Raw genomic sequence first — 26,033 nt, forward strand, 5'->3', positions numbered from 1 at the left:
AGCTGCAAATAACAGTCACATAACACTTTCTCTAACATAATGGCTGTCACATTTTAAGATATGTTAAATCATTTTGTAAATGGAAGTCCAAAGGCCTAAATTGCATACAACAAAATCAGCAGTACATACTACTAACTATATGGCTAAGGAATAGTTAGAGGCTCATAAACCTAGGGATATAATGCTGCAATATTTACAGAAATGCACTGATCAGTTCTAAAGCCCCAAAGTAGCTATCTTTAGGAGACCCTTAATTATATATTATACAAAAAGCGATGTAAAGTAATGTAATGTAAAAAGTATGTTATTTAAAGATTGGAAATGGGTTATCTGTCAATCTTAGATCTGCTGTGGGTATCTGGTTTCCTGGTGTCAAACTATTTTACTGTTTAATGGCTGGTTTGTCGTTTCAACGGAATCAAAAATATTTTCTTATAACTTACTGTAGCTTATGTATTGCATATGGAAACATTTGAGAAAATACAGTAGGTAGTGGTTTTAGCATAATGAGCTGCATCAGCGTACGATCAGTAATGAAACTTATAGCAATGTTTTCTTCATAAGTTAACCCCATACAAAACATGGTTCAAATATTTAGGGGCATATTCATTGAACTCTGATATTGCCAATGAAAAATTGCTGCAAAATGTAATGCTTGACATCTCATTTGCAAGGAAAGATATATCTATCCTTGCAAATACATATATATTTAACATCGCCCGAAGAAGAGATCACTGTATCTTGAAAGCTCGCACAAATAAAACCATTTAGTTAGCCACAGAAAGGTATGGCATATATATATATATATATATTTTTTTTTTTTGAGGGAGAAAAGGAGGACCCAGCATCCACAAGATAGATAAATGCAACTAAATACCGACACTAAAGTTTCATCAATATACAGTGATATGTTGGTGGTGCTAAAAGGGCAGGTAAATAGGGTGAGAGAAAGAAAGGGCCCTAAACAAAAAGCACTCTAGTATGCCTTTTAGTACAAATTCACATAATCTTTATTAGATGGTTGTCACAGAACAGTAGTAAAAACAAAGCACAGAAAGTTTAAAATAGTGCATGGATCCCCTGTACGTGGCAAAACTTGACAAATCCTCCAACAGGTATATCCCAATGGGAACAAAACCAATGTCAAAATTGACAACGATTGCACTCTAAAGTACCTGACAAGGTAAGCACAGTAAAGCTGACAACAGGCCAAACTACGGTGGCTATGGCTAAGTGGTCAAATCACATAGTAACAACACACTCTTATCCCCATAAGTCTCTAGGTATGTCTAAAGTGACACAGTTTGCGAGAGAAGTTAGAGAGAGACACACAATGTGAAGCCAAGGGAGCACACCTTAGCCTACAGCAACAGATTGTAATACATCACCTAATGTCAGGTACACTGCAAATTGAAGGAGGAGACAAGGAGCAGCAGCTCAGAGCATGATAACGTGTCCCAAGGGGGGGACAGACCAGGGGATCCTGCCTATTAGACCTGCTCCTACGCGTTTCGGCCAAGAGCCTTCTACTGGGAGTGGTGATGTAGGCAGGGTAACATGCATGTTTTAAACCTATACAGATTATGTGAATTTTTACTAAAAGGCATACTAGAGTGCTTTTTGTTTAGGGCCCTTTCTTTCTCTCACCCCATATATATATATATACATACATACATACATACATACATACATACATACATACATACATACATACATACATACATACATACATACATATATATATACATACATACATACATATATATATATATATATATATATATATATATATATATATATATATATATATATATATATATATATATATATATATATATATATATATATATATATATATATAACCTGTGCTCCTCCCATTTTGAAGTATGCTCCTGGTAAAAGAATTGGCCTTGCATATATGGAAAACAAAAGGACTGATATTGCACTCCTACCAATTTGGGCTAAAATATACAGTACTAGTGACATGTTTACATTTAGAACCTGTCTGTTTGACTAAGTAGTCATTTGGTTGCATCTTTTGATCAAAACATGATTCAAGCTGGCAACCTCGTCAAGGTAGACTACGTTAGCAAGTACCTACACTGAATATATTTAATTTTTTATTGTCCCGTGGACTAAACTTTGTGAAATACTGTATGTGAAAATGCCCTGAAGGGGTTAAATACATGAAGCATATGCTTTTGTGATTGAGTACAACTAAAAGCTGGCCAAAGCCAGATATCAGAGTTCCCTTATTATAAAGATCAACTGTGGGTGCACAAATACCCTAGTGTGAAATATTCAAACTAACACACATCTCTTCTGTTTGCCAGCCATAGACACTCACCTGCTCTTCAGTGGAGGGTGATGTACAGACTGACAATGAGGTGTATGATACCTTTATGCTAATTGGAGAATTGGTAGGGGCTCTATCCTGAAGGGAGGAGCCATACACCCCCAAGGAACTGTTCAGTAAAGCAGAAACCAAGCAAGCCAATAACCTACCCCTATGACACAATGTATCAGTAACACTATAATTAAATGACTTTTTAGAGTATGAGGCATGGAAAAGAATTGGCCTAACATTTGTGCAAGACTGTTCATATTACCAGCGCTCCTCCCTTTTTGAAGTATGCTGCTGGTAAAAGGATTGGATAGATAGATAGATTAGTTAGATTAGATTAGGTAGATAATGGTATATACACACCTCCAAACAGATTAATTTATACTCTTAGAAAGACAAATAGTGCCCAGGAACAAATCTGGGAGAGAAATACCTGGAAAATATTTAAATATACAATTAAATATTTGAACACTTTATTTTCTTGTTTCGAAGAGACAATTTGTGTTGCCACATGTAATATAGGTTAATCTCTTTGAATGTATATAAGCAAATGGGGCTACCAACGCAATTAATTAGTCCCTCTCATAAATAGGAAGAATGAATTGGCATACTTCAATTCCTTGGACATTCTGATTAGGTCTTGATAGGTGCACTGATTAGGTACATACTGTATAGTAGTGTCAATAATTTAAACATTATTATAATATCACACTGTCTCTCCAGTCTACTATAGAATCTGGCATTTTGAAAATGATTGTGATCTTTCCTTACGTAATCAGCAAATGTAATTTATTTCAGGAATGTGAATACAACATCAACTGTATTATCAGATGTAAATGGAACATTTGTAATATTAAGCCAAGAAGATGATGGCAGCATAAGTCTTCTACCAAGGTAGGAATTCAAGACACGTTCAATAGCAAGTGTATACAGTAGCTGTAAATTTAGCATCAAGCTAAATATCCCACGATACCAATATATCCGGCTATAGGAAAAAAGCCCTTTTATCAAATACAGCTGAACCCCGTTATAGCGCGACCCATTATAACGCGGATTCGGTTACAACGCGGTATTCACGTGGCTCCCGTTTAAAAAATTTTTTTTTACATTTTTTGCACACACTGCACACACTGCACACACTGCACACACTGCACACACTGCACACACTGCACACACTGCACACACTGCACACACTGCACACACTGCACACACTGCACACACTCTCACTGCACACACTCTCACTGCACACTGCTCACAGCACACTGCACACACTCCCAGCACTCACTGCACACACTCTACACTGCAACACTGCTCACAGCACACTGCTCACAGCACACTGCACACACTCCCAGTACTCACTGCACAAACTCTCACTGCACACACTCTCACTGCACACTGCACACACTCTCACTGCACACGGCACACACCTGACACCACACTGCACACACTCCCAGCACTCACTGCACACTGCACACACTCTCACTGCACACACTCTCACTGCACACACTCTCACTGCACCACTGCACACACTCTCACTGCACACACTCTCACTGCACACACTCCCAGCACTCACTCTCACTGCACACTGCACACACTCTCACTGTACACTTCACCACTCTCACTGCACACTGCACACACCACACACCACACTGCACACACTCCCAGCACACTGTCACTGCACACACTCTCACTGCACTACTGCACACACTCTCACTGCACACTCTCACTGCACACACTCCCAGCACTCACTCCCAGCACTCACTGCACACACCACACACCACAAACCACACACCACACACTCCCAGCACTCACTGCTCACTGCACACACTCTCACTGCACACACTCTCACTGCACACACTGCACACAGCTCTCAAAGCACACAGCTCTCACAGCACTCACAGCACACTCTCACAGCACACAGCTCTCAAAGCACACAGCTCTCACAGCACTCACAGCACACTCTCACAGCACACAGCACTCACAGCACACTCTCACAGCACACAGCACTCACAGCACACTCTCACAGCACTCAGCTCTCACAGCACACAGCACACAGCACTCACAGCACACTCTCACAGCACACAGCACTCACAGCACACTCTCACAGCACTCAGCTCTCACAGCACACAGCACACAGCACTCACAGCACACTCTCACAGCACACAGCACTCACAGCACACTCTCACAGCACACAGCTCTCACAGCACACAGCTCTCACAGCACACAGCTCTTACAGCACTCTCATAGCACTCACAACACACTCTCACAGCACACTACACCACACCTCCCACTCCCCCTCCCTACCTTTGGTTTCGGCTGCTGAGATCGGAGCGGAGCTGACATCAGGAGGAGCGGGGGGGGGGTGTCGGGAGGAGGGGGTTTGAGTGAGGAGCAGGCTGGGACTTGGAGGGCTGCGTGGGCTATGCCATGGAGGGCTGGTAGGTGTGGGGGCCTGGGGGGGGGAGGAAATTGATGCCGGTGGTGGGAGGTAAGGAGCAGGTTGCGGCTGGACTCGTCGTTGCTAGGGGACGTGTAGGGCTTCCGGCCACCTCTTCCTTCCTTCCCTCCTCACTCCCTCCCTCCCGATCAGGCGTGCGGTGGCCATTTTTAAAAAAAATTAGCGCGACCCCGGTTCTAGCGCGGTCGCATCGGGTGGCCCCGAGGACCGCGCTATAATGGGGTTTAGCTGTATGCTGTAATAACTTCATTGTGCATGATATATAATGTAGTTGTGAAAAATGTCCACCAACATTTGTGAACCATGCAAAATTGGCCCTTTTGTTGGTGTGAAAAATTGCAATATTTTTTTTTTTTTTTTCATTTTGCAAGATTGAGAAATCCAAACCCTAAACTAGGGCAATTGCACACATCTGTAGTTAGCAAGTTTGACAATGATGTACACTCAAATATGCTTGTGTGAGTAGTATAATGAGTAAAAGTTTTATTATGCCTGCAGTATTGTATATCACACTTGTATGCATTTGCAGGTCTGTTCTCTTCATTGTTCAGGGGGAAATTAAAAACAGCAACCTTGTCCCGAAAGGAAATTTATTTATTTCCAGTATTTGGACTGGGTGCTCCCCAGGACCCATGTTATTTTCTGCTTCAGGGAAAACCCCAGTTACCAAGATACTTGGGGGCCTATTCTAGTAGCTTCGATAACTAACTCTTTCAGCTTTTTGACCACTTCCCATACGATTTGGCAAGGTTGCTATTCATAAAGCTTCGATAACCTGCCAAACTCGTTTGGGAAGTGCATCTCCCCGAGCGGTAGCACTGCAGCTAAAACACAGCAAGCGGGGGCTCAAAAAGAGCTCCAACTCACATTATTTATACAATCACCCTGTTCTGGTAGGTCCGATGAGAACATCGAGGCTCTCACCTAGTGAGCTACTTGCAAATTTAATCTCGCCACCCCAAGGGTGGCAGTATGGGATCTACGGTAGGGCTTAGAAGAAAAAAAAATCCTGCATCGGATTGAAGCCTGGAGTCTCTGGAGCTGATATGCATTTACAAGCAGCTTCATCACCTTGGCAGCTAACCGCTAAGGTAATGAAGGGCTTAAATACCAGTGCCCGGTTTATTGGGGATTACGGGGGTGGGTGTTTAGGCCCCGCTAAGGTAATGAAGGGGTTAACCCCACCCGTTTCCCAACCAGCAGACATAAACACCCACTGCTGCCCAAATACCAACTTCACCCACCCCCACTAACCCCAAAAAACATTAAGACACACTACTAGCCAATACACCCATTAATTACCAGTGTGGATACATATGCCCTCAATGGGAGAAAAGATAGACCCAATATCAATGAATGAGCACCCCCTCTACCCACAACAGCCCCCCACCCCCCAACACATAGAATAATGGGCAAAATAACTATTATCCAGATCTGGATAATAGCTAATTTGCCCATTAAAAAATAAAATATTAACCAGTCAGCATAAAGTTAATAAAAGTTCTATTTACCCCTGCTAGGATGAAGGCCATCCTCATTACCATGCTCCATGTCCTTGTCCTCCATGGGCAGCAACAGTACTGTCAAATAAAATACTAATGGCAACTAACCCCTTAATCCCCTTAGTGGTTAGTAAATGCTATAGTAATTAAGGGGTTAACCCCCCTTCCCCTGTTACCCACCCAGGAGGCCTAACCACCCTCCCCAGGCTAACTACCCCCACCCTCCCCTCTACCCATTGATTGCCCAGTGGTAAACCATGCCCAAATAATATGCAATAAATGGGCAATCTACCAATAAAAATAACAAGCACTGAAAAAAATTAAGGATTGCAATGCACTAAATTGCCAAAAAAAACAATTGATTGGCATAGTGTACACCATGCTCATATAATATGGCCAGGGTTTGCCACTACGGCAATGGATGGGAAAGCTACAGTATAAAAAAAACAGGCACAAAGTAAAACACAAAATTTAAATAAAACAAAGTAGAAGAACAGGCGAAAACAGCGCACTGCCTGGGAGTCAGGTGGTGAAAAGTAAAATCATTTTTATTCAGTACAATCTAACAAAAAACATCACCCCAGGAGGTGAACAGGGTCCTCATCGCATTTCGGACAGTAAAGTCCTTTATCAAGGAGTATGGGGTATGGGGCAAAAGGGATCTCTTATATATACCTACAACAGCCTCAATCAATTACTGATGATTTTCGCGCCACATTATTGCGCATGCGCATGACGTCACGAGAGGCGCCACTTCACTTGCCCGTCTAACAACGGGCTAATGTGAGTGGAGGCATAACTCCTTCCCCTCAGCTAGGCTGCTAGAGGCAAGTTAACCCTATCTTGCGAAACGCGTTGAGTGGAAGAGGAGGAGGAGGCAATCCGTTCCCGGTTGATCGTGACGCCAGATGCCGACTCCAGTCAAGCTGCACGAGAACCCCAGCGGCCACTTGTGGGGACCGTCAGAGACTGCTAGAGACGGAGGAGACGCACACCGGACAGCATTGGCTGTAAAGATACCCTTATGTGCCCTGAGTGGCAGTACAGAGTGTGAGTACGCCCTCAGGGGGGCTTTTTTATGTGTCATTTATTAAAGGTGTTTTATATTACTACACCATCAGCCCCTTCTTTGTCTCCTTCCCCCCCCCCATTCCCGTTTTTCTTCCCCACCAGCTCTAGCTTGGCTACCAGGCAGTTCATCATCTGAAGCTGCTGCAGAACACCATTGGTCAAATCTAGGACACACTCCCTCATCCTTTGCGTTTTCTGCTAGAGGCTTATGTCTGACAAGCCAGTAGATGGCTCGCAGCATGTCCCCACCCCCACCGATGGCCGACTGGTCTAGGAGCACTGCCAAAGTCGTGAATGACTCAGCCGAAATTCTCAACCCCCCGGCCAGTCAGCCCTTCGGTGATTGGCCCAGGGCCCACCGAAGATAACCCTGCAGAACCTGTTACCTACTCATATATAGAACTGCACACCTTAATGCTTCCGATGGCAAACAGCCACCTCATATAGTTAATGAAGTGAAAAGGTCCAGCCTCCATACCATGATCGCTGTCACCCAATCCCCACACATACATAACAAAACATGACATATCATTCCCTTCTCCATTTGATCTTTTACATCCCATATTAAACAGGAGAAATGGTTGAAACAATAAACATAAAAAAATAAAACATTATCAGAACCTCGTTAAGTTCAATATATAAGAACCCCGCTTCAGCTAAGTACAAAGTAATGTGGGGGTAGGGTGCTAATGGGTGACGTATAAGGTAAGTAACAAAGAGGCAAGAACCCACTATAATTAAGTAGTATAGAGAGAAAGGTTTCATGGTGGATACATGTAGTCACCTAACAGCAGCTAATTAGCTCCAAAATAGTAAAGGAGTAGGCTGTTAAACACAGAACACAATGTGCAGAGGCTCAAAGACTCCTATAGGCAGTGTGGTTATTGGTATACCTGTGCACATATTAATGAATGTGCTTCCACTGTCAGGAGTGCTAATGCCACTATAAAGCTGTGTATGGTGGAAAGAAACCTGTCTAATGTGCAGGAATAGGTTCCTTAGTGGATACTGAGTGAGAAAGAGACACTGTTATAATACTGCCACAAAGCAGCACTGAACACACTATTAGTAAACTGCTCAATGAGCTTATGGTGTACAGATCCAGTGAAGGTAAATCAGTCACATATGTACCATATAAATTCACATATAAATCACCTGTGTACTAGCTAATGAAGTCCATGAATACATAGAGCTAATACCACTCATAAATGCAAACGCTGTGGCTAATATACCCCTAGAAACGGTGTGGCTGTTGGTATGCATATGCACATATTAATGATCCATTAATTGGAAACGCTTTCTCAAGGCTATAAGTGTGAGGGGCCCCTCACACTTATAGCCTTGAGAAAGCGTTTCCAATTGCGAAACACGCGTGTCGGCATCTGTCACGTGCACGTGCGCCGTCAGTACTCACGTGGTAGCATTATTGAGTTGCAGAGCAAACAGCTACCAGATGGCTACCGTGTACTCCCTTCAATGTTGGGCAGGAGTCTTTGTGGTGACTTGGTGACGCATGGTGAGGCGAGGGCTGCTTGATTTTCCTTGTTATTTTGTTGCATTAGTGTAACTAGCACTCCTAACAGTGGTAGCACATTCATTAATATGTGCAAAGGCATACCAACAGCCACACCGTTTCTAGGGGTATATTAGCCACAGCGTTTGCATTTATGAGTGGTATTAGCTCTATGTATTCATGGACTTCATTAGCTAGTACACAGGTGATTTATATGTGAATTTATATGGTACATATGTGACTGATTTACCTTCACTGGATCTGTATACCATAAGCTCATTGAGCAGTTTACTAATAGTGTGTTCAGTGCTGCTTTGTGGCAGTATTATAACAGTGTCTCTTTCTCACTCAGTATCCAATAAGGAACCTATTCCTGCACATTAGACAGGTTTCTTTCCACCATACACAGCTTTATAGTGGCATTAGCACTCCTGACAGTGGAAGCACATTCATTAATATGTGCACAGGTATACCAATAACCACACTGCCTATAAGAGTCTTTGAGCCTCTGCTCATTGTGTTCTGTGTTTAACAGCCTACTCCTTTACTATTTTGGAGCTAATTAGCTTCTGTTAGGTGACTACATGTATCCACCATGAAACCTTTCTCTGTATACTAGATAGGTTTCTTTCCACCATACACAGCCTTATAGTGGCATTAGCACTCCTGACAGTGGAAGCACATTCATTAATATGTGCACAGGTATACTAATAACCACACTGCCTATAGGAGTATTTGAGCCTCTGCACATTGTGTTCTGTGTTTAACAGCCCACTCCTTTACTATTTTGGAGCTAATTAGCTGCTGTTAGGTGACTATACAGTAGAGGCAACGTTTAATCTAACATTTGCCGTAAACTAGCCGGGTTACATTCTGGGTATGTGCTGGGTATGTGCTGGGTATGTTCTGGGCTAGTTTGAGGCACGTTTAAGGCATTTCTGCATTGACTAACGACCCATAGGATTAACACAGCAGGGATCCCTGGCAGTCCAATTCAGTTTGAATGGGACTGCCAGGGACCCCCGCTGTTAATCTGATAGGCCATTAATCAATGCAGAAATGCTGGGGCTAGTTTAAGGAATGTTTAAGGCATGTATTCAGAATGTACCTGGGTGTTTCCTGGGTTTTTTGGGGAATTGCCACTGGTTTTTGTTCGAATAAGAGTTGCCTCTACTGTATGTATCCACCATGAAACCTTTTTCTGCATACTAGATAGGTTTATTTTGATCATACACAGTTTTATAGTGGCATTAGCACTCCTGACAGTGGAAGCACATTCATGAATATGTGCACAGGTATACTGACAACCACACTGCCTATAGGAGTCTATGAGCCTCTGCACATTGTGTTCTGTATTTAACAGCCCACTCCTTTACTATTCAGGAGTCAACTAGTTGCTGTTAGGTGGCTACATGTTGGATTGTAGAGAGAGTCTACACTTTCCATTTATGGATTTATGATTTGCAAAGTGAGCACACACTGGTTTGAAATACTGATCTTTTTGTCTGTACCTAGCATATTATGATCCATTTCACATTTCACCTTCACCATCTGGGACCTGTCTGACACCTGAGACAGGTATTGAACAGCCCCTCACTGATACCAGCGTACACCTAATTAACCACTAATAGGGATTACTGTATACTGGCTCCCTGGGACAGTTTGATCCAATTAACCTCAAATTGTCGCCTTACTTAGTTACCCGGAATATCATATATATTCATCATAGGGTATCATATATGTGTGTCATTTGTTGAATTTTAATTCCCATTATTTTAATTAGTATAGCATTAAAAATTATTTTTAACATTCACATTATACATCAGGGGGTATTGAGTGCGTCTAGTGGGTTCTTGCCTCTTTGTTACTTACCATAACAGAACCTCTCAATATATAAATTCGTTCTGCTATATCGAAAGATGTTTCTCCTCCCGGAATTGCATATACTTGAATATTTTAACATTGATAATTGTATTTAAAAGAGAAATAACAAATATAATAATCAACTGTTCCTTTTTGTACTTATGGCTAATACCAGATACAGATAGGGACCAACCACAAGTATGCAATATGAAATATCACACAAATAAAGGAGCTCCTGGTAAGGAGGGAAAAGGGGGGGAGGGGACGGGGGGCAGGGGACAAAGGGAGGGTAGAGGGAAGGAAAAGGAAGTGAAAGGGAATAGGATGGGAGAGGAGGGGGTAGGGCAGGGAAAGGGATGGGGGGGAGGGCAGGGAAAGGGATGGGGAGGATGGGAGGGGAAGGAGGGGAGGAGAAAGGGGGAGGGAAAGGGGGAGGGGAGAAAAAAAACACATAAAGACAACCTAGTATTATAACAAATGTCCAGAAGAGTCATCCGATATATAATGTGCTTATCCTACATTACCCCATTGGTCACAAGTCCATAGCCAAGAACTACTAATATAAACATCCTTATCATTATATGTTATTATATTATATGTTGTAACTCTGATAGAGAATGAGTAATATTGTTTCCTATTCCGATAATTATAGGGAATATAGAAAAAATTACCTAAGGTTAAGGAACAAGAATCTGACTCCTCAACCATAAAACATAGTAAATAACCAACGATGGAGAAAGTGACTGAGATTCCACTCAATATTTAGACCGCAAGGAGCCCTAGTTTGTAACATAAATATCCAATATGCTTCCCTGCGGAGAAAACAAAAATAAAACAAGCATTTCACAATAAAGCCATTGATTGTGTCTGTGGTAGGCCATGCCCACAATATATGGTCATGGATTGCCACACTGTCAATGAATGTTAAACCTACAAAAAATAAAACACTAAATACATACAAATGAATTAAAAACATGCATTTGCCAAATAATGCATTGCTTGTCACTGTGCTTATCTATAGCCCGAAAGGGGCATAGATAAAAACATTGGCAGTCAATGGGCGACCTAAAAAAAAAATGCAATGTTTTTCTTACCTTTATGATGTCTGCACCCTTCAAATACGACTCCTGACCCTCGATGCAATGCTTCTCAACAGCCAATGGTCCTCCGGTAAGACGGTTTTGTGAATACTTAGTTTGCTTCATCGGGGATACATAAGTTCATGCTGTATTCATTAGCAATAACTTTTTATGCCCAATGTGTGCCAGCTTGGTCAGATTTAAGGAGGCAGCTTTAGGATAAAAGCATCTATTAAATCAGGAATACTACATTCCCCCTGTTTTTCATCTTTTTCTTATTTCTATATGTAATGCATGTGACAATGTATAATTCTACATTCTTACTTAAGCTGGCAATCATTTGGTGCTCCTGTTATACATCTGTAAAAATCCTGATGGTGTGAATAACATAATGTCTGCTTCAGTCAGTGTAACTGAGAATCTACAATGTATCCTTATATTACCAAGGCAACATTATCTATTGTTACAGTTTTCAGCTCAAATTGCTAGGAATATTGGCAACAAATTATCTCAAACTGGAGAGTGTTGCAAAGATCTTGCACCGCTTGAGAAATGTGTTAAAGCCTGCTATAGAATTCAAAGGATACTTTAAAACTTATAAAAAAAATGGCAATAAGAGTTGATTCTTTTTTTTTTTTTTTTAATGCAGTAAGTATTATCTAATATTACACCTTACATAAGTTATGGTGGGTTAAAAAAAGTGACAAAAACCCTCCATCGTATAGCATACTGCAAATTAAAAAAATCACTTGTGAGCACATTCACGTCTGACAGGTCTGCAACCCTGCTTTTCACCACTATCTCCTAGCATACAGTGCTTCCACTGCAGCAAGGGATTTTGGGAAATGACATGCAAATTAGCACAAAGTGTCAACTTTAGCTTCAAATCCATTTTGGCATGTCTCCCTATAAGCTTATGCCTGCTACATTACACAACTTTTCAGCACAGCCTGGGCTAAGTGCATAGCCAGTAAATCTACTCACAGATGCAGTTTCAACCTTTTGGGTTTCATCAGTGTGTGGCTAGTTACAGTATAGTGGCTTTTCAATTGACTAGTCCTGCAACCTCAATCTCTCATTGGAACGTATTTTTTTCTTGGTCTTCCATTAGTCCAAATTATCCTCTTTCCTCAAATGCCGTTAGAAATCTCCTGTTTCTTTCCATACTTTTTCAGTTCTCATTTTGATGTCGCCTATCTTGCAAGTCCCCTTCCTTTCTGGCATTGTCAAAGTAAAAACAATAAACAAAACACAAATAGAAGAGGGAGCTGTCCCTTGTCTGGCTACAGAATATTCCTTGCTTCGTCATATTTCTTCACCCCTTGAGATGTGTGTGGTGACTAAACTATTGTGCTCTGGAGATTCTGGCTGCCTTCCGATTTAACAAAAAACACATTTGGACTGTCCTGTTTAAAATTACCCATTGCTATACAGTAGATGCTTTATTGAGACAAATCTATGCTGTAGGTATGGTAAGTTTTAGTGTATATTGAAAATCAAGAGGACAGCACCAGTAATTTCTTATTATGTCCCTGAGTTGGATTGTCAGTTACCTAAAAGCACACACACAGATAAATGCAAAAATAATATACTGTATTTAAGTGCCCTAAGGCTTCACTAAACTCCGTTAAAGTTGAGTTAATATTATACCCATTAAAAAAGAAAAGAAAAACGCACATGTGTAATGCTCGAATGTCTCAGTGGGGTCATGTGACGTCACAGGCGTCAAATGATGCAGCGGGTCATGTGACCTGACGTCATGTGACCCCGGATCGTCATTTGACACAGCTGCCAGGTAGGTGGGGGGGGTGCGAGTTACGGAGCAGGCAGACGGGAACGAAGCAGGAAAAGTTTGCGTTACCCTGAGCTACAGTATGAGGTAAATAATGCTTAATTTAAAATTAGCATTATTTATTTCTAGCAATATAGTTGTTAGGTGTGGGGGAAATATCACAGTGTTCTACCACAGGGTAACGTACAGTGTATTCGGATTAAACTAAACACCCTTGCACTACACTACTTACCACATTGTGCATACCAAAGAGGTTAGTAAGACATTGCCTTACTAGCTTATATGGGAAACAAGGGGTTAAAGCCCCACCTCACTCTCCCTGGATGGGCCTAACCAAGAACCTTGGTGCACTCAGGGAGAGCCTTTGTAGCCTCATTGGCAAAAAAGAGGCCAATGACAGAATAAAAAAGAACACCTAAATACATCAGCTATGATGAACAATCTTCGAGGTTTATTAACCCCCAGAAATAATTTATTAAGATAATCATTGGCCCAGCCACAAGAAAGTAACAAAAAAAAAACACAAAGTCCCCAAAACATCAAATGGCCTAATAGATTAGTCCTGGGGCATCATTAACCCTAAAGATCAGGGAAGAGTTTGTTGTTGATGTTGAATGCATTATTTTATGCTGTAAAACATTATTGAATTACCTGTTAAAAAAATGCATATTTGTGGGACTGCAGTGAATTTCCCCCTAAGAACCATGCACTGTTAAATGAGTGCTTTCTTCATGGGGGTGTCAGTCATCAAGTGATACAGTAGGAGTCAGCACAAATGTATGCTACAGTTGTGCAAAAGTTCCTTATGTTTTTATATTGTCAAAAAGGTATGAGCAGCCAGTTCTGGTTTGGCAGATTTTATTGCCTACAGAATTCAGTATAATTCCCTTAAGAAAAATCTTAATGCATTGGAAAAATGCCTGGCCAAGCAATATACGGAGGAAAGAATAAAGTTATAACTACACACAGCGAGAGAGATGGATCATGTCACAGAAATAGTGAAGAGATATAGTACTTGGGTCCTAGAATATCAATGTTAAATCAGAGTAACTTATTAAAAAAATAAAAATAAAAATTCTGGTTAAAGTCAAATTGTTTACTTATGCTTTGAATAGTAATCTGTGAACGGGAACCTGAACCACACAAACTTGATCATTGTAGTCTCACAATTCTGCATCTATTATCATTGCCACCATGCAGCTGTTGCGAAACTTTCTGTCCTTGTGGCCTTGGCCACAAGGACAGCAAGTTTTGCAGCCCAGAAGGATTAACACTGAGGGGGTCCATGCTTTTGTTAATCCTTTGCATGAAGGGCCACCCTGCAGGAAGTAAATACTGATACTCGCCTTTCACATGAGCTCTGCAGTTTTGTGCTTTTTATTATAATTTTTTAACATAGGGTTGAAGGAGAGTCTCTCCGAGCTGAACCCCTTTCATTTCAGCTCATGGGGACCCCCTGCTTCTCGAGATACACACCTCCATAGGGGGGTGCAGGATAGAACTACTTTAGCACCATAAATCTTAATTAATTTATCTATTTAAATTACATTTAAGATAAATTGTGTCATTCCGTACTTTTGCATAAAATGTAATTGATCAATTTTTAAAAAGGATAAGCAAGTTTTTAAGTCTACATAAATAGGGATATTTTCACTTTATCCTTACCTATGGAAACCCACCCTTTGAGATCAGTATGAGAAGTTTGTTGAATTCCGATTTAGAGTCCATTGTCCACGGAAATCCGCTGGATTTCAAATGTCTGCATTTTGACAAGGCAAGTACTCCTTTTATTATGAAATTGATTTTGTTGAGGAGACGTGTATTAAGTTCAGGAGCTGAAATGCTATTTCCACTAAGCTCAATTAAGTACTGATGAGAAAGAGGTGGACAATTAAAGCAACAAATTATTTGCTAAATCAAATTCTAAAACTAATGTTTTGCTATTATGTACATTATTTTCTGGGTTACTGCAAATTGCCATTTACTCCTTTATCACTAATTTTGTTTTTAATGTGTCCAAAATCTGACAAGAGTTTAACCCTGTGTGTTTACAAAAGTCTACTCATAACTTTTCACACACATGCCGTATATGTGTACTCTAGAATTTATGTAGTATATAATACTTAAATATTCTAAAATCTGAAACTAACATGGTGCTGTTTTTATTTTCTACCTGTATTATTATTCATCTTTTTCTTCCTGATCCTTTTATAATGAGAATACATTCCCAAATACATTGCTGTTCTCGTGTACGTGTGAATAGCCTATTGATTACTGTGTTGCTTTCTTTTCGCCTTCTGCCTTTATTTCTATTCTGCAATAACATTGCAGTATTTTCTATACATGTGGGAATACAATACATGCTTTGCATTGTACTGTAGTTTAACCTCTGTGCAAGCTATTCTAATATCAAGCACTTCTACCTGTAATTCTTTAGGTTCTACTGATCTCTAGTGGCCAGCTATTGCACTTAAATATTTGAACTAAGTAGATGCATGGCCAAGACGTCAATCTATCCTAAATAACATATATACAGTAGAGGCAACTCTTATTCGAACAAAAACCAGTGCAATTCCCCAAAAAACCCAGGAAACACCCAGGTACATTCTGAATACGTGCCTTAAACTTTCCTTAAACTAGCCCCAGCATTTCTGCATTGATTAATGGCCTATCAGATTAACAGCGGGGGTCCCTGGCAGTCCCATTCAAACTGAATGGGACTGCCAGGGATCCCTGCTGTGTTAATCCTATGGGTCGTTAGTCAATGCAGAAATGCCTTAAACGTGCCTCAAACTAGCCCAGCACATACCCAGCACATACACAGCACATACCCAGAATGTAACCCGGCTAGTTTACGGCAAATGTTAGAATAAACGTTGCCTCTACTGTATATATATATATATATATATATATATATATATATATATACACACACACACACACACACACACACACACACACACACACACACACACACACACACACACACACACACACACACACACACACACACACACACACACACACACACACATATATATATATATATATATATATATATATTATTTCCTAAAAAAAAATATATATATATATAATTTACTAAAAATATCAAATTTATTTTTAAACTTTGCTCCCAAAATGTCAATGAAATAAGGGAAACTTGTATTATTTGCTGTGTGCTTGTTTGCCTGCTGTGGCTATAGAATCCATTTCCATGCATCTCACAAATGGTAGAATCTACCTGAGACTCTCAAAGCCGCCACCGGTCTAAATTCTTTCAAAACTAAAGCTGTCCCATGTTAATCTGGTCAGTAACTGTTACATACACCTATAACATATATTATCCCTAACTGTGCATGCAATGTAATAAAATATAATGTTTATAACCATGTTCATTTAATGTAGCCGTGTATTGTTAATCATAACTCTGAGCCCAGGACATACTGTACTTGGAAACGAGAGGTAACTCTCAATGTATTTCCTGATAAATGATAACAAATGTAACATACAGAGAACATTAGAGTATTGTGCAGTTTGATTGTCTACTATAAATAGAAGCTGAATTTGGATGTATTGCAGTAATAGAATAGGAACAGTACAGTTTGAGTGAACTCTCATTTCTATGTACTATTATACTGTAAACCTAAGAGTTCAATGTTATTATTTGACTTCATATTAGAGACTTCTGATCTGAGGTTTTTTATCGCACAAAATGTACTCGTTGTTTCAGGAAACCTCAGGGTATCTAAGAACATGACTTCCACAGCAAAGCACTGATTATGAGCCTTGCATGAGAAAATATACACCATTTCATTTCCTCAATTTAAGTTGTTGCTATTTCCATTCTTCAGTTCATGTGCCTCACATTTATAAAGTTGCTAGAAGGCTTGTAATCACAAGATAGAAAAACTAGTCTGAAATTAAAAAAAATTAATGGGGTACAAAACCTATCTTCTTATACAAATATTATCAACATGTAGTCAATGTATTACCATATTATTGTATGTATTATCAGTATATGGTCAAACACTACAAACAATCTGAAACTACATACAGGAATTCTGTGTTTGGCCGAGACTTGAACTAGGTCAACCTAAAATAGAGGTCAGTCATAACCTTGAATACAACACACAGTAGGGCTCTTGAACCATTCAGGTTCATTATTAGGATTAGGGTTTTACTGAAAATATAACAAACTGTAGACAATGTCAAACTGTCTAATACAGATGTGTGCAAAGTTCTTATAAAAAAAACTGCATTTTGATACTTAAGGAGAATGATCGAATTAAAAAATGTGAAATCACAAAAAAATAACCTCCAATGAAACCGATCACCTCTGCCCTTTTACTTTTAACAGAGGCTTGATTTTAATCAACATTTTTAGATTTTTACATGTGCAAGTAACATAAAGGACAACAAACTGATGACAAGGAGGTCATTCATAGTAACCAGTAGCTCTGTTCCACTGGTTTATCTAAATTAGCAGGTTTTTTTTAATCCAACAGGTTACAGAACTATTTACACATTTTTAATATTTTAGTGAATCATTTGTAGAAAGATATTATAATACTTGTGTGTAGATGAAGTCACAATATATATTATGTTTTATATATGTTATTTATTTATTTATTTGACAGTGATCAGTGTGCCAACCAGTCTGTTATTAGTATTGAGTGCAACCGTAGGGGTAAGTAATTGGTTTTTTTTATACTATAGACTTTTTTTTTAGTGTTTAATACAAGTATATACTAAGATATAGTTCAAACAAATAATATAACAATGGGAAAATATGTTGCTAACTTATTTTGTCCTTTTCGTTCATAATGTAGCATGTGGAAAACGAGTACTGGATAACATGAACAGGTCAAAGATAGTAGGTGGAACTGATGCGGCACTAGGTGCATGGCCATGGATAGTCTCGCTCTATTACAATGGAAGACAAACATGCGGGGCTTCCCTGGTCAACAATGAATGGCTGGTATCAGCTGCTCATTGTGTATATGGGTGAGTTACTGTTTTATTCCTTAATTTCCTTTGATCATTATGTATTTATTACTTTTTGTTATCATTGTGAGAACAGCAATCAAAATGGACATATCACATATAGAACAATATTAATATAAAATAAGAACAGAACATTTCAATCAAATGCATACCTACAGCCCATAACCATCATACTGTTTATTTATTCAATTTAATGAAGGTTTCATTCCTTGTTTGGGTAAAATTTGGGGTTTTATAGGACTTTGAGTCGGATTCTTAATTATAGTTTAACTGGTTCCCTACGCTATTGGAAATGTGCAAACAATACATAGTTACATAGTTACATAGTAGATGAGGTTGAAAAAAGATGTATGCCCATCAAGTTCAACCTATGCTAAATTTAGACAACAGATACTTTATCCTATATCTATACTTATTGATCCAGAGGAAGGCAGTTCTGACTAAAGTTCCTTTAATTACAACATTACGGGTTTATGGTGTAAGATCATGGAGGGGCCTATATTTTTGTATTTATTTTCTAATCTACTGTATAGTATATGTGTAGGTAAGTGAAATCATCCCTTCTGATGTATAACTGTGTAAAAGGAAGACATTTTAGTGGCTTTATTAGATCTTACGAGGTGTAGTAGATGTGATGTGTGTTGTGATATCATCTGCAGTTGTTTAAAAACCTCTCATGTGGGACCCCCTGGACACACCAGGTGTTGGGGATAACCAATACACTTGTACAAAGTGATTGCACCTTATTTGTATATGAATAGAATGTAAGATGATTACCTCCTAAACTTGTGAGCTCAGGGCACTGAAGAGAGGTTTGTAAGCCCTTAAAAAGACCCACCTGGCAACACTTATTTACTGTGTTTTGTAATGGTGTTTCCCCCACTCTCTAGGAGATTCTGCCATTACTAGTCATGTGGTGCATGATACCTGCTGGTAAAAGGAGAGTTGAGCTGTCCCCCGGTGGTAGTGAGGACACAGAATCAGGTTTCTGGGGTATATAACACACATAGTTCTCTAGCAGTGCAGCACCTCCATCTGCTGTAGGCTCCAGATATGTGAAGATGATCTCCTACAGTACAACTATCACCTCCCCCCCCAGTAAGATTACACACTAGGCGGGAGTATAACAACAGGAACGGTTTATTCTCTTGGTCTGCAATCAGGACAAGAACAAGGCAGATCTCTGCACACTGCAGTCTCAGGGATGGTCAACTTGAGGTTGGTCCCTGGACTACCACTACAGGTCAGGGCCCCTGCAGCTGTCTGGCTCTTCCCTGGCCCTCTAGCAGGTCCAGATGTATAGGGTATCACTCACTCCCCCCCAACGGGAAGAGGAACAGGGTAGGCCAATTTCCAGACAATCCTGTGTGATCCCTGCCTCTCTCAAGTGGGGAGAGACACTACTAAATTTGGGGCAGCACTGCCCTTAAGTAAAACTAGGAGGAGGGCACCAGGTCTGTCCCATGATTGGACATGCTCAGGCCTATTGTCACCACCTCCCACTGTCACTCAAGTGCTGCACCAAGGAGGGAGAAACCCCCATGCTGACTACTGGCAGCCTGATTCTACCAGGGATTACTGCCAGGAGTAGGGCAGGTTAGTAGCCAAACATGGCATGGCAAATCTTCTTTTTTTTATTTTAATAGGTTTTAAGCAGAGGTCTGTGGAACCAAACCACATTCATTTCAGCTCTGGGGACCCCTGTTCCTGATTACTTACCTCGATAGGAGGAGCTGGTAAAAACCTATACCGGGATATCAAAATGGTGGCTTTAAAAGTCCCAATGCCTGCGGGCCAATAGTAAGACATGATGTCATCCCTTGAGGCTTTGTATTTCCCCACATGATGTGGGACATCTAAATAATGCAGAAATACCAGCAGCCCCTTCCGTGGTAAGTATATTGGGAAGCAAGGGGTCCCCAGAGCTGAAATCAACAGAGTTCAACTCTAGAGAACCACCGCTTCAAACCTATAAAAAAAAATGTAAAAAAACAGAATGTGTGCATAGGAATGCTGCTTTAAGGGATCAACATGAGTCAATCATAGAGATAATTATAGCATACCTGTACAGTGCTTTTGACAGTACACTTTACGAGACCTGTGAGTTTTAGAAAGAAATTAAATTATTGATGATGGCCTAATGAAGTTAGATTTGAATTCATGCTGTTGTGGTCATTGTTAAAGAAGCATGGAGTGAAACAATCATACATATTGGGAGTTCTGAAGATTTCTTTAACCATTTAAAAGATGGCAACTAAAAAAATAGTACTTAAAAGTTTAAAGAAGAGTAGTTTTTAGAGTGACGCTCAATATTCGTGTGTACACAAAAACATCTTGATAGTTGAAGAAATAATCCAAAAATAGGAACACTGTATTAAATCTATAGGCTCATATATATAATAATCATTTAAGGGGAGGGCAAAATAAAGACCTAGCGGTCAGTTTGCACGACTACCGCAGAAATGGTCAAAAATGCACACCCCTCTTAAGGCATAAACATCCCCATTTAGGGTCATAGGTAATAAGATAAAGGCTATTGCCCATTACCTGCCCTGGGGGTATACTGAAGTCCAGAACGCCAATACAGGATAGTAGTTCCTCTGTGAGCAATCCTGAAGTGTAGTAGCAGTAGTGGTAGATGGAGCAAAGGTGCATTGCAACTGGAGAAAATCTTGAAAAGAATCTTGAAAAAATAAATGTCACGGGCAAACTCCAAAGAAAAATTGAGGATGTTTAATGAATAAACTCACAAGGAGATGAACATGACAAACGCACCAACGCGTTTCATCCCGTAGGACTTTATCAAGGTGTATTATCAAACATATACCTTCTGCCAGATATAGCCGTCATTTCGCAACAAAATCCGCAGGGCCGTGCCGCGCATGCGCACCAGTGCTGCGTCGCACAGTCATGACAGCACACCATGCCCAACCAATCTGCCCCAGACATGGAGTGACGTCACAAGCGCGCGCTCACATCCATGCTGGAACGCACGCCTGCACCGCTCATGCAGGGCTGAAGGCGGAAGAACACTTTAAACAACAAAAACTTTATTGACAAAAAAAACTCTGAACAATAATATAATATTAAAAGCATAAAAACTGAATGAGAAAACAATAAATGTGTATAAGAAAAGAAAAAAAGGGAAAAGAAGAAAAAAGCAACCTTATTGTAATAATATGCAAAAAGCAACAATTTGTGATTGTCAAATATGCCTTTTGTGCAATTAATGTTTTTTATTTATCATAAGGTTGCTTTTTTCTTCTTTTCCCCTTTTTTCTTTTCTTATACACATTTATTGTTTTCTCATTAAGTTTTTATGCTTTTATATTATATTGTTGTTCAGAGTTTTTTGTCAATAAAGTTTTGTTGTTTTAAGTGTTCTTCCGCCTTCAGCCCTGCATGAGCGGTGCGGGCGTGCGTTCCAGCATGGATGCGAGCGCGCGCTTGTGACATCACTCCATGTTCGAGGCAGATTGGTTGGGCATGGTGTGCTGTCATGACTGTGCAACGCGGCACTGGTGCGCATGCGCGGCACGGCCCTGCAGACTTTTGTTGCAAAATTACGGCTATATCTGGCAGAAGGTATGTGTTTGATAATACACCTTGATAAAGTCCTACGGGATCAAACGTGTTGGTGCGTTTGTCATGTTCATCTCCTTGTGAGTTTATTCATTAAACATCCTCAATTTTACTTTGGAGTTTGCCCGTGACATTTATTTTTTCAAGATTCTTTTCAAGATTCTCTCCAGTTGCAATGCACCTTTGCTCCACAATACCACTATTACTTAAAAGTTTAGCATGTAGAAAGCATTTGAATCTGAATTGTTAATATCTTAATTTCTACTATATGTACATTCAAGGTGATCAAGAGGAGGGCAAACAAAAAATATCAATGCAAGATTTTCCAACTAAAGTATATTTTGTAAGGGATAACATTCTAAATTTCAGATCTGTCAGGATAGATTATATATCCATGTTTTAAACTATTTGGCATGTCCATATATACTTTTATATTTATAATATACAATATTTTCTTACATTTATCTATTATATACGTCTACACAGTTTCACATTTCTTTAGCTAATTGTATAGCATTTGGGGTGAAAACATCCCTTGCAAGTTCTCTGTTGACCTTGGATATATTTTCGGACATATTAACAGTCAGGTGACGTTAGTCTTTTCACTGGTGAAATTCATATATTTCACAAAATTTTTGACATTTGCCAAAAATTCTCAAGTTTTTTCTCTGCCATATTTGCCTGTTTTGTGAACTTGTAAGAAAATGTTGCACATCTCTATCCAGAATGTGCTCTTATTGCAGATTTTACAGGGGCAAAGTTATTCTGCTATGTTTTGCACCTGCTGTTAAACACTGAGTACTTTTGCTAAGATTGTCATCTACAATCAGTCCTAAAGTATGCATATTTTTTTTTTACCCAAATGCATAACTTGTATGTTAACCCTCATCTGTCATTTACTGTACCTGCCAATATTCATAATGTATCTACATCCTTCTTCAGAGTTTTTAGATTCTGCTATTTTGCAACCTCATACAGTTTATTGTCATTAGCAAAGATGAACACTGGTCTATTTACCCACTGTAACTCTTGTACCCTATTCCTGATGCCAATCCTTTAACCAGTTCTCAATTCTGGTAAAAATGTTCAACTCCAGTCCTGAAGACCCTCAACAGGACAGGTTTTAAGGATATCCCAGCTTCAGCCCAAAAAGCTCAATCAGTGTCTCAGTCTTCAACTCAGCCACTGATTGAGTCACGTGTGCTGAAGCTGGGATATCCTTAAAACCTGCCCTAATGATAGGTCTTGAGGATTGGAGTTTAGCACCTCTGCCCTACGGTACAATGAATCTCAATTCAGGTGCAAGTATTGGCACCAAGGCCAATTTCTTGCTTGGCTCTGTATCAAAAGCACATTAAAAACAATCTGAATGACATGGTAAGTAAAGAAAGAAAAATAAAAAAAAGGGGAGGAAAAAGAGAGAAGGAAAACAAAAAAGGGGGAACAGAAAAGGGTGAGAAAAGGGGGGGGGGGAAGAGAGGGAAGAAAATAAAAATGAAAGTGGAAAAAAAGAAAGAGGTGTGTGTATACATATATATATTTAACCCTTTTATCCCATCCCCCCCTAAGTGAGATGGGGGTGAGGGGGGTACTCTCCTTCTCTGGTTACTTCAGGTGTAATGGTGCTGCAACCTGCTGGTAACAGGAGGGCTGAGGGCTCCGTGGTGGTGTGGGGAGAGCTGGGACAGGGGACAGATTACCTTTGTTTCTCCAGATGGTGCAGTGCCTCCTGCCAGTAAGGATCCTCTGGGGTCTTCAGAGAATAGACCCTCACTGACACTCCTCATACCCAGAGACATGAATCCACACAGCAATGTTTTTTCTTGGTGGCTTTATTGCAGATCGCTCCAGCACAGAGAAACAGTCTTTCAGGATCAGTCCTTTCTAAACCTAGCTCAGAGCCCTGACTAGTAGCATGATATTCTTTGCCTCCCTCCCTCCACCCCAGGCATGGGTGGATGGAGAGAGATCCTGGAACCACTCACTCTCTAAATCAGCTCACTCTCCACACTAACTAGGGTGTCTAGAATTTGAAAATGAAAAACCGTGGCACAAAAAAAATTATTAATACAACAAATAACATTACTAAAAAATGAATATTATAATGATATTTATCTAATAGTGTCACCATTGATGCTGTATTATTCATTCTACCTCTTCCCATTCTCGCTCTACCTTCTCCCCCATCAGGGCCACCAACAGAAATCATGCCCCCCCCCCACCCAAAAAAAAAAATCTACTCGCCCAACCAAAAAATCTACTTGCTACTTAGCCCCACCCCTTTAAAAAAATGGAATAAATTCCTAGTAAGAACTAATAACAGGATTCGTTTTTTACATAACAGTTTATTTATTGTATTACACTTATACTGTACTACAATTAGTCCTTGTTACATGTGTGTGTGTGTGTGTGTGTGTGTGTGTGTGTGTGTGTGTGTGTGTGTGTGTGTGTGTGTGTGTGTGTGTGTGTGTGTGTGTGTGTGTGTGTGTGTGTGTGTGTGTGTGTGTGTGTGTGTCAGATGACCTCACCAATCAGAAAAAAAAGCCAGATGTGAATGATTCTGAACCCATTAACCAGTGTCAGAATGCCCCCTCTTCACAATTTCTAAGCGGAAATCCCGCCTGGGATCTTACCTGATCCGCAGTCCCTCAAGTTACTATACTGGAGGGGAGGAGTTCCCTACCTGTCTTCCGATGTCTCCCGTGTGAAACTTGAGTCATATCTGGAAGAAAGCAGTATAGGTTATTTCGGTGTAGGTATAGGGCAGTTAAGATAAGACAGAGAGAAAGTGGGTGACAGAGACAGAGACACAGAGTGAAAGAGACAGAGTGAAAGAGACAGAGTGAAAGAGACAGAGTGAAAGAGACAGAGTGAAAGAGACAGAGTGAAAGAGACAGAGTGAAAGAGACAGAGTGAAAGAGACAGAGTGAAAGAGACAGAGTGAAAGAGACAGAGTGAAAGAGACAGAGTGAAAGAGACAGACAGTGAGAGAGAGAGAGACAGAGTGAGAGAGAGAGACAGAGTGAGAGAGAGAGACAGAGTGAGAGAGAGAGACAGAGTGAGAGAGAGAGACAGAGTGAGAGAGAGAGACAGAGTGAGAGAGAGAGACAGAGTGAGAGAGAGAGAGACAGAGTGAGAGAGAGAGAGACAGAGTGAGAGAGAGAGAGACAGAGTGAGAGAGAGAGAGACAGAGTGAGAGAGAGAGAGACAGAGTGAGAGAGAGAGAGACAGAGTGAGAGAGAGAGAGACAGAGTGAGAGAGAGAGAGACAGAGTGAGAGAGAGAGAGACAGAGTGAAAGAGAGACAGAGTGAGAGAGAGAGAGAGTGAGAGAGAGAGACAGAGAGAGAGACAGAGTGAGAGAGAGAGAGACAGAGTGAGAGAGAGAGAGACAGAGTGAGAGAGAGACAGAGTGAGAGAGAGACAGAGTGAGAGAGAGACAGAGTGAGAATGATGGAGAGGGTGATAGATAGGGTGAGAGAGAGAGAGAGAGAGAGAGAGAGAGAGGGTGGTGACAGAGAGAGAGTGGGTGACAGAGAGAGACAGAGTGACAGAGAGAGAGAGTGGGTGACAGAAAGAGAGAGAGTGGGTGGGTGAGAGAGTGAGAGAGAGTGGGTGGGTGAGAGAGAGAGAGTGGGTGGGTGAGAGAGTGAGAGAGAGTGGGTGGGTGAGAGAGTGAGAGAGAGTGGGTGGGTGAGAGAGAAAGAGTGGGTGGGTGAGAGTGAGAGAGAGTGGGTGGGTGAGAGAGAGAGAGAGAGAGAGAGAGGGAGAGGGGGTGACAGAGAGAGGGAGAGGGGGTGACAGAGAGAGGGAGAGGGGGTGACAGA

The 26,033-nt window shown here is 40.5% G+C and overlaps 1 protein-coding gene across 1 annotated transcript in view; it reads left to right on the plus strand.

Annotated features, from left to right (window-relative positions):
- The window catches only part of TMPRSS15 (transmembrane serine protease 15), a 275,564-nt gene that overhangs the window by 197,360 nt on the left and 52,171 nt on the right, over positions 1-26,033 (plus strand). Inside the window, exons 19-21 of the mRNA XM_075593956.1 lie at positions 3,143-3,238; positions 18,260-18,309; positions 18,452-18,626. Coding sequence (XP_075450071.1) covers positions 3,143-3,238; positions 18,260-18,309; positions 18,452-18,626 — 321 coding nt within the window. The remainder of the gene's footprint in view (positions 1-3,142; positions 3,239-18,259; positions 18,310-18,451; positions 18,627-26,033) is intronic.

This window comes from Ascaphus truei, chromosome 3 (genome assembly GCF_040206685.1).
Source record: "Ascaphus truei isolate aAscTru1 chromosome 3, aAscTru1.hap1, whole genome shotgun sequence".
Classification (NCBI taxonomy): Eukaryota; Metazoa; Chordata; class Amphibia; order Anura; family Ascaphidae; genus Ascaphus; species Ascaphus truei.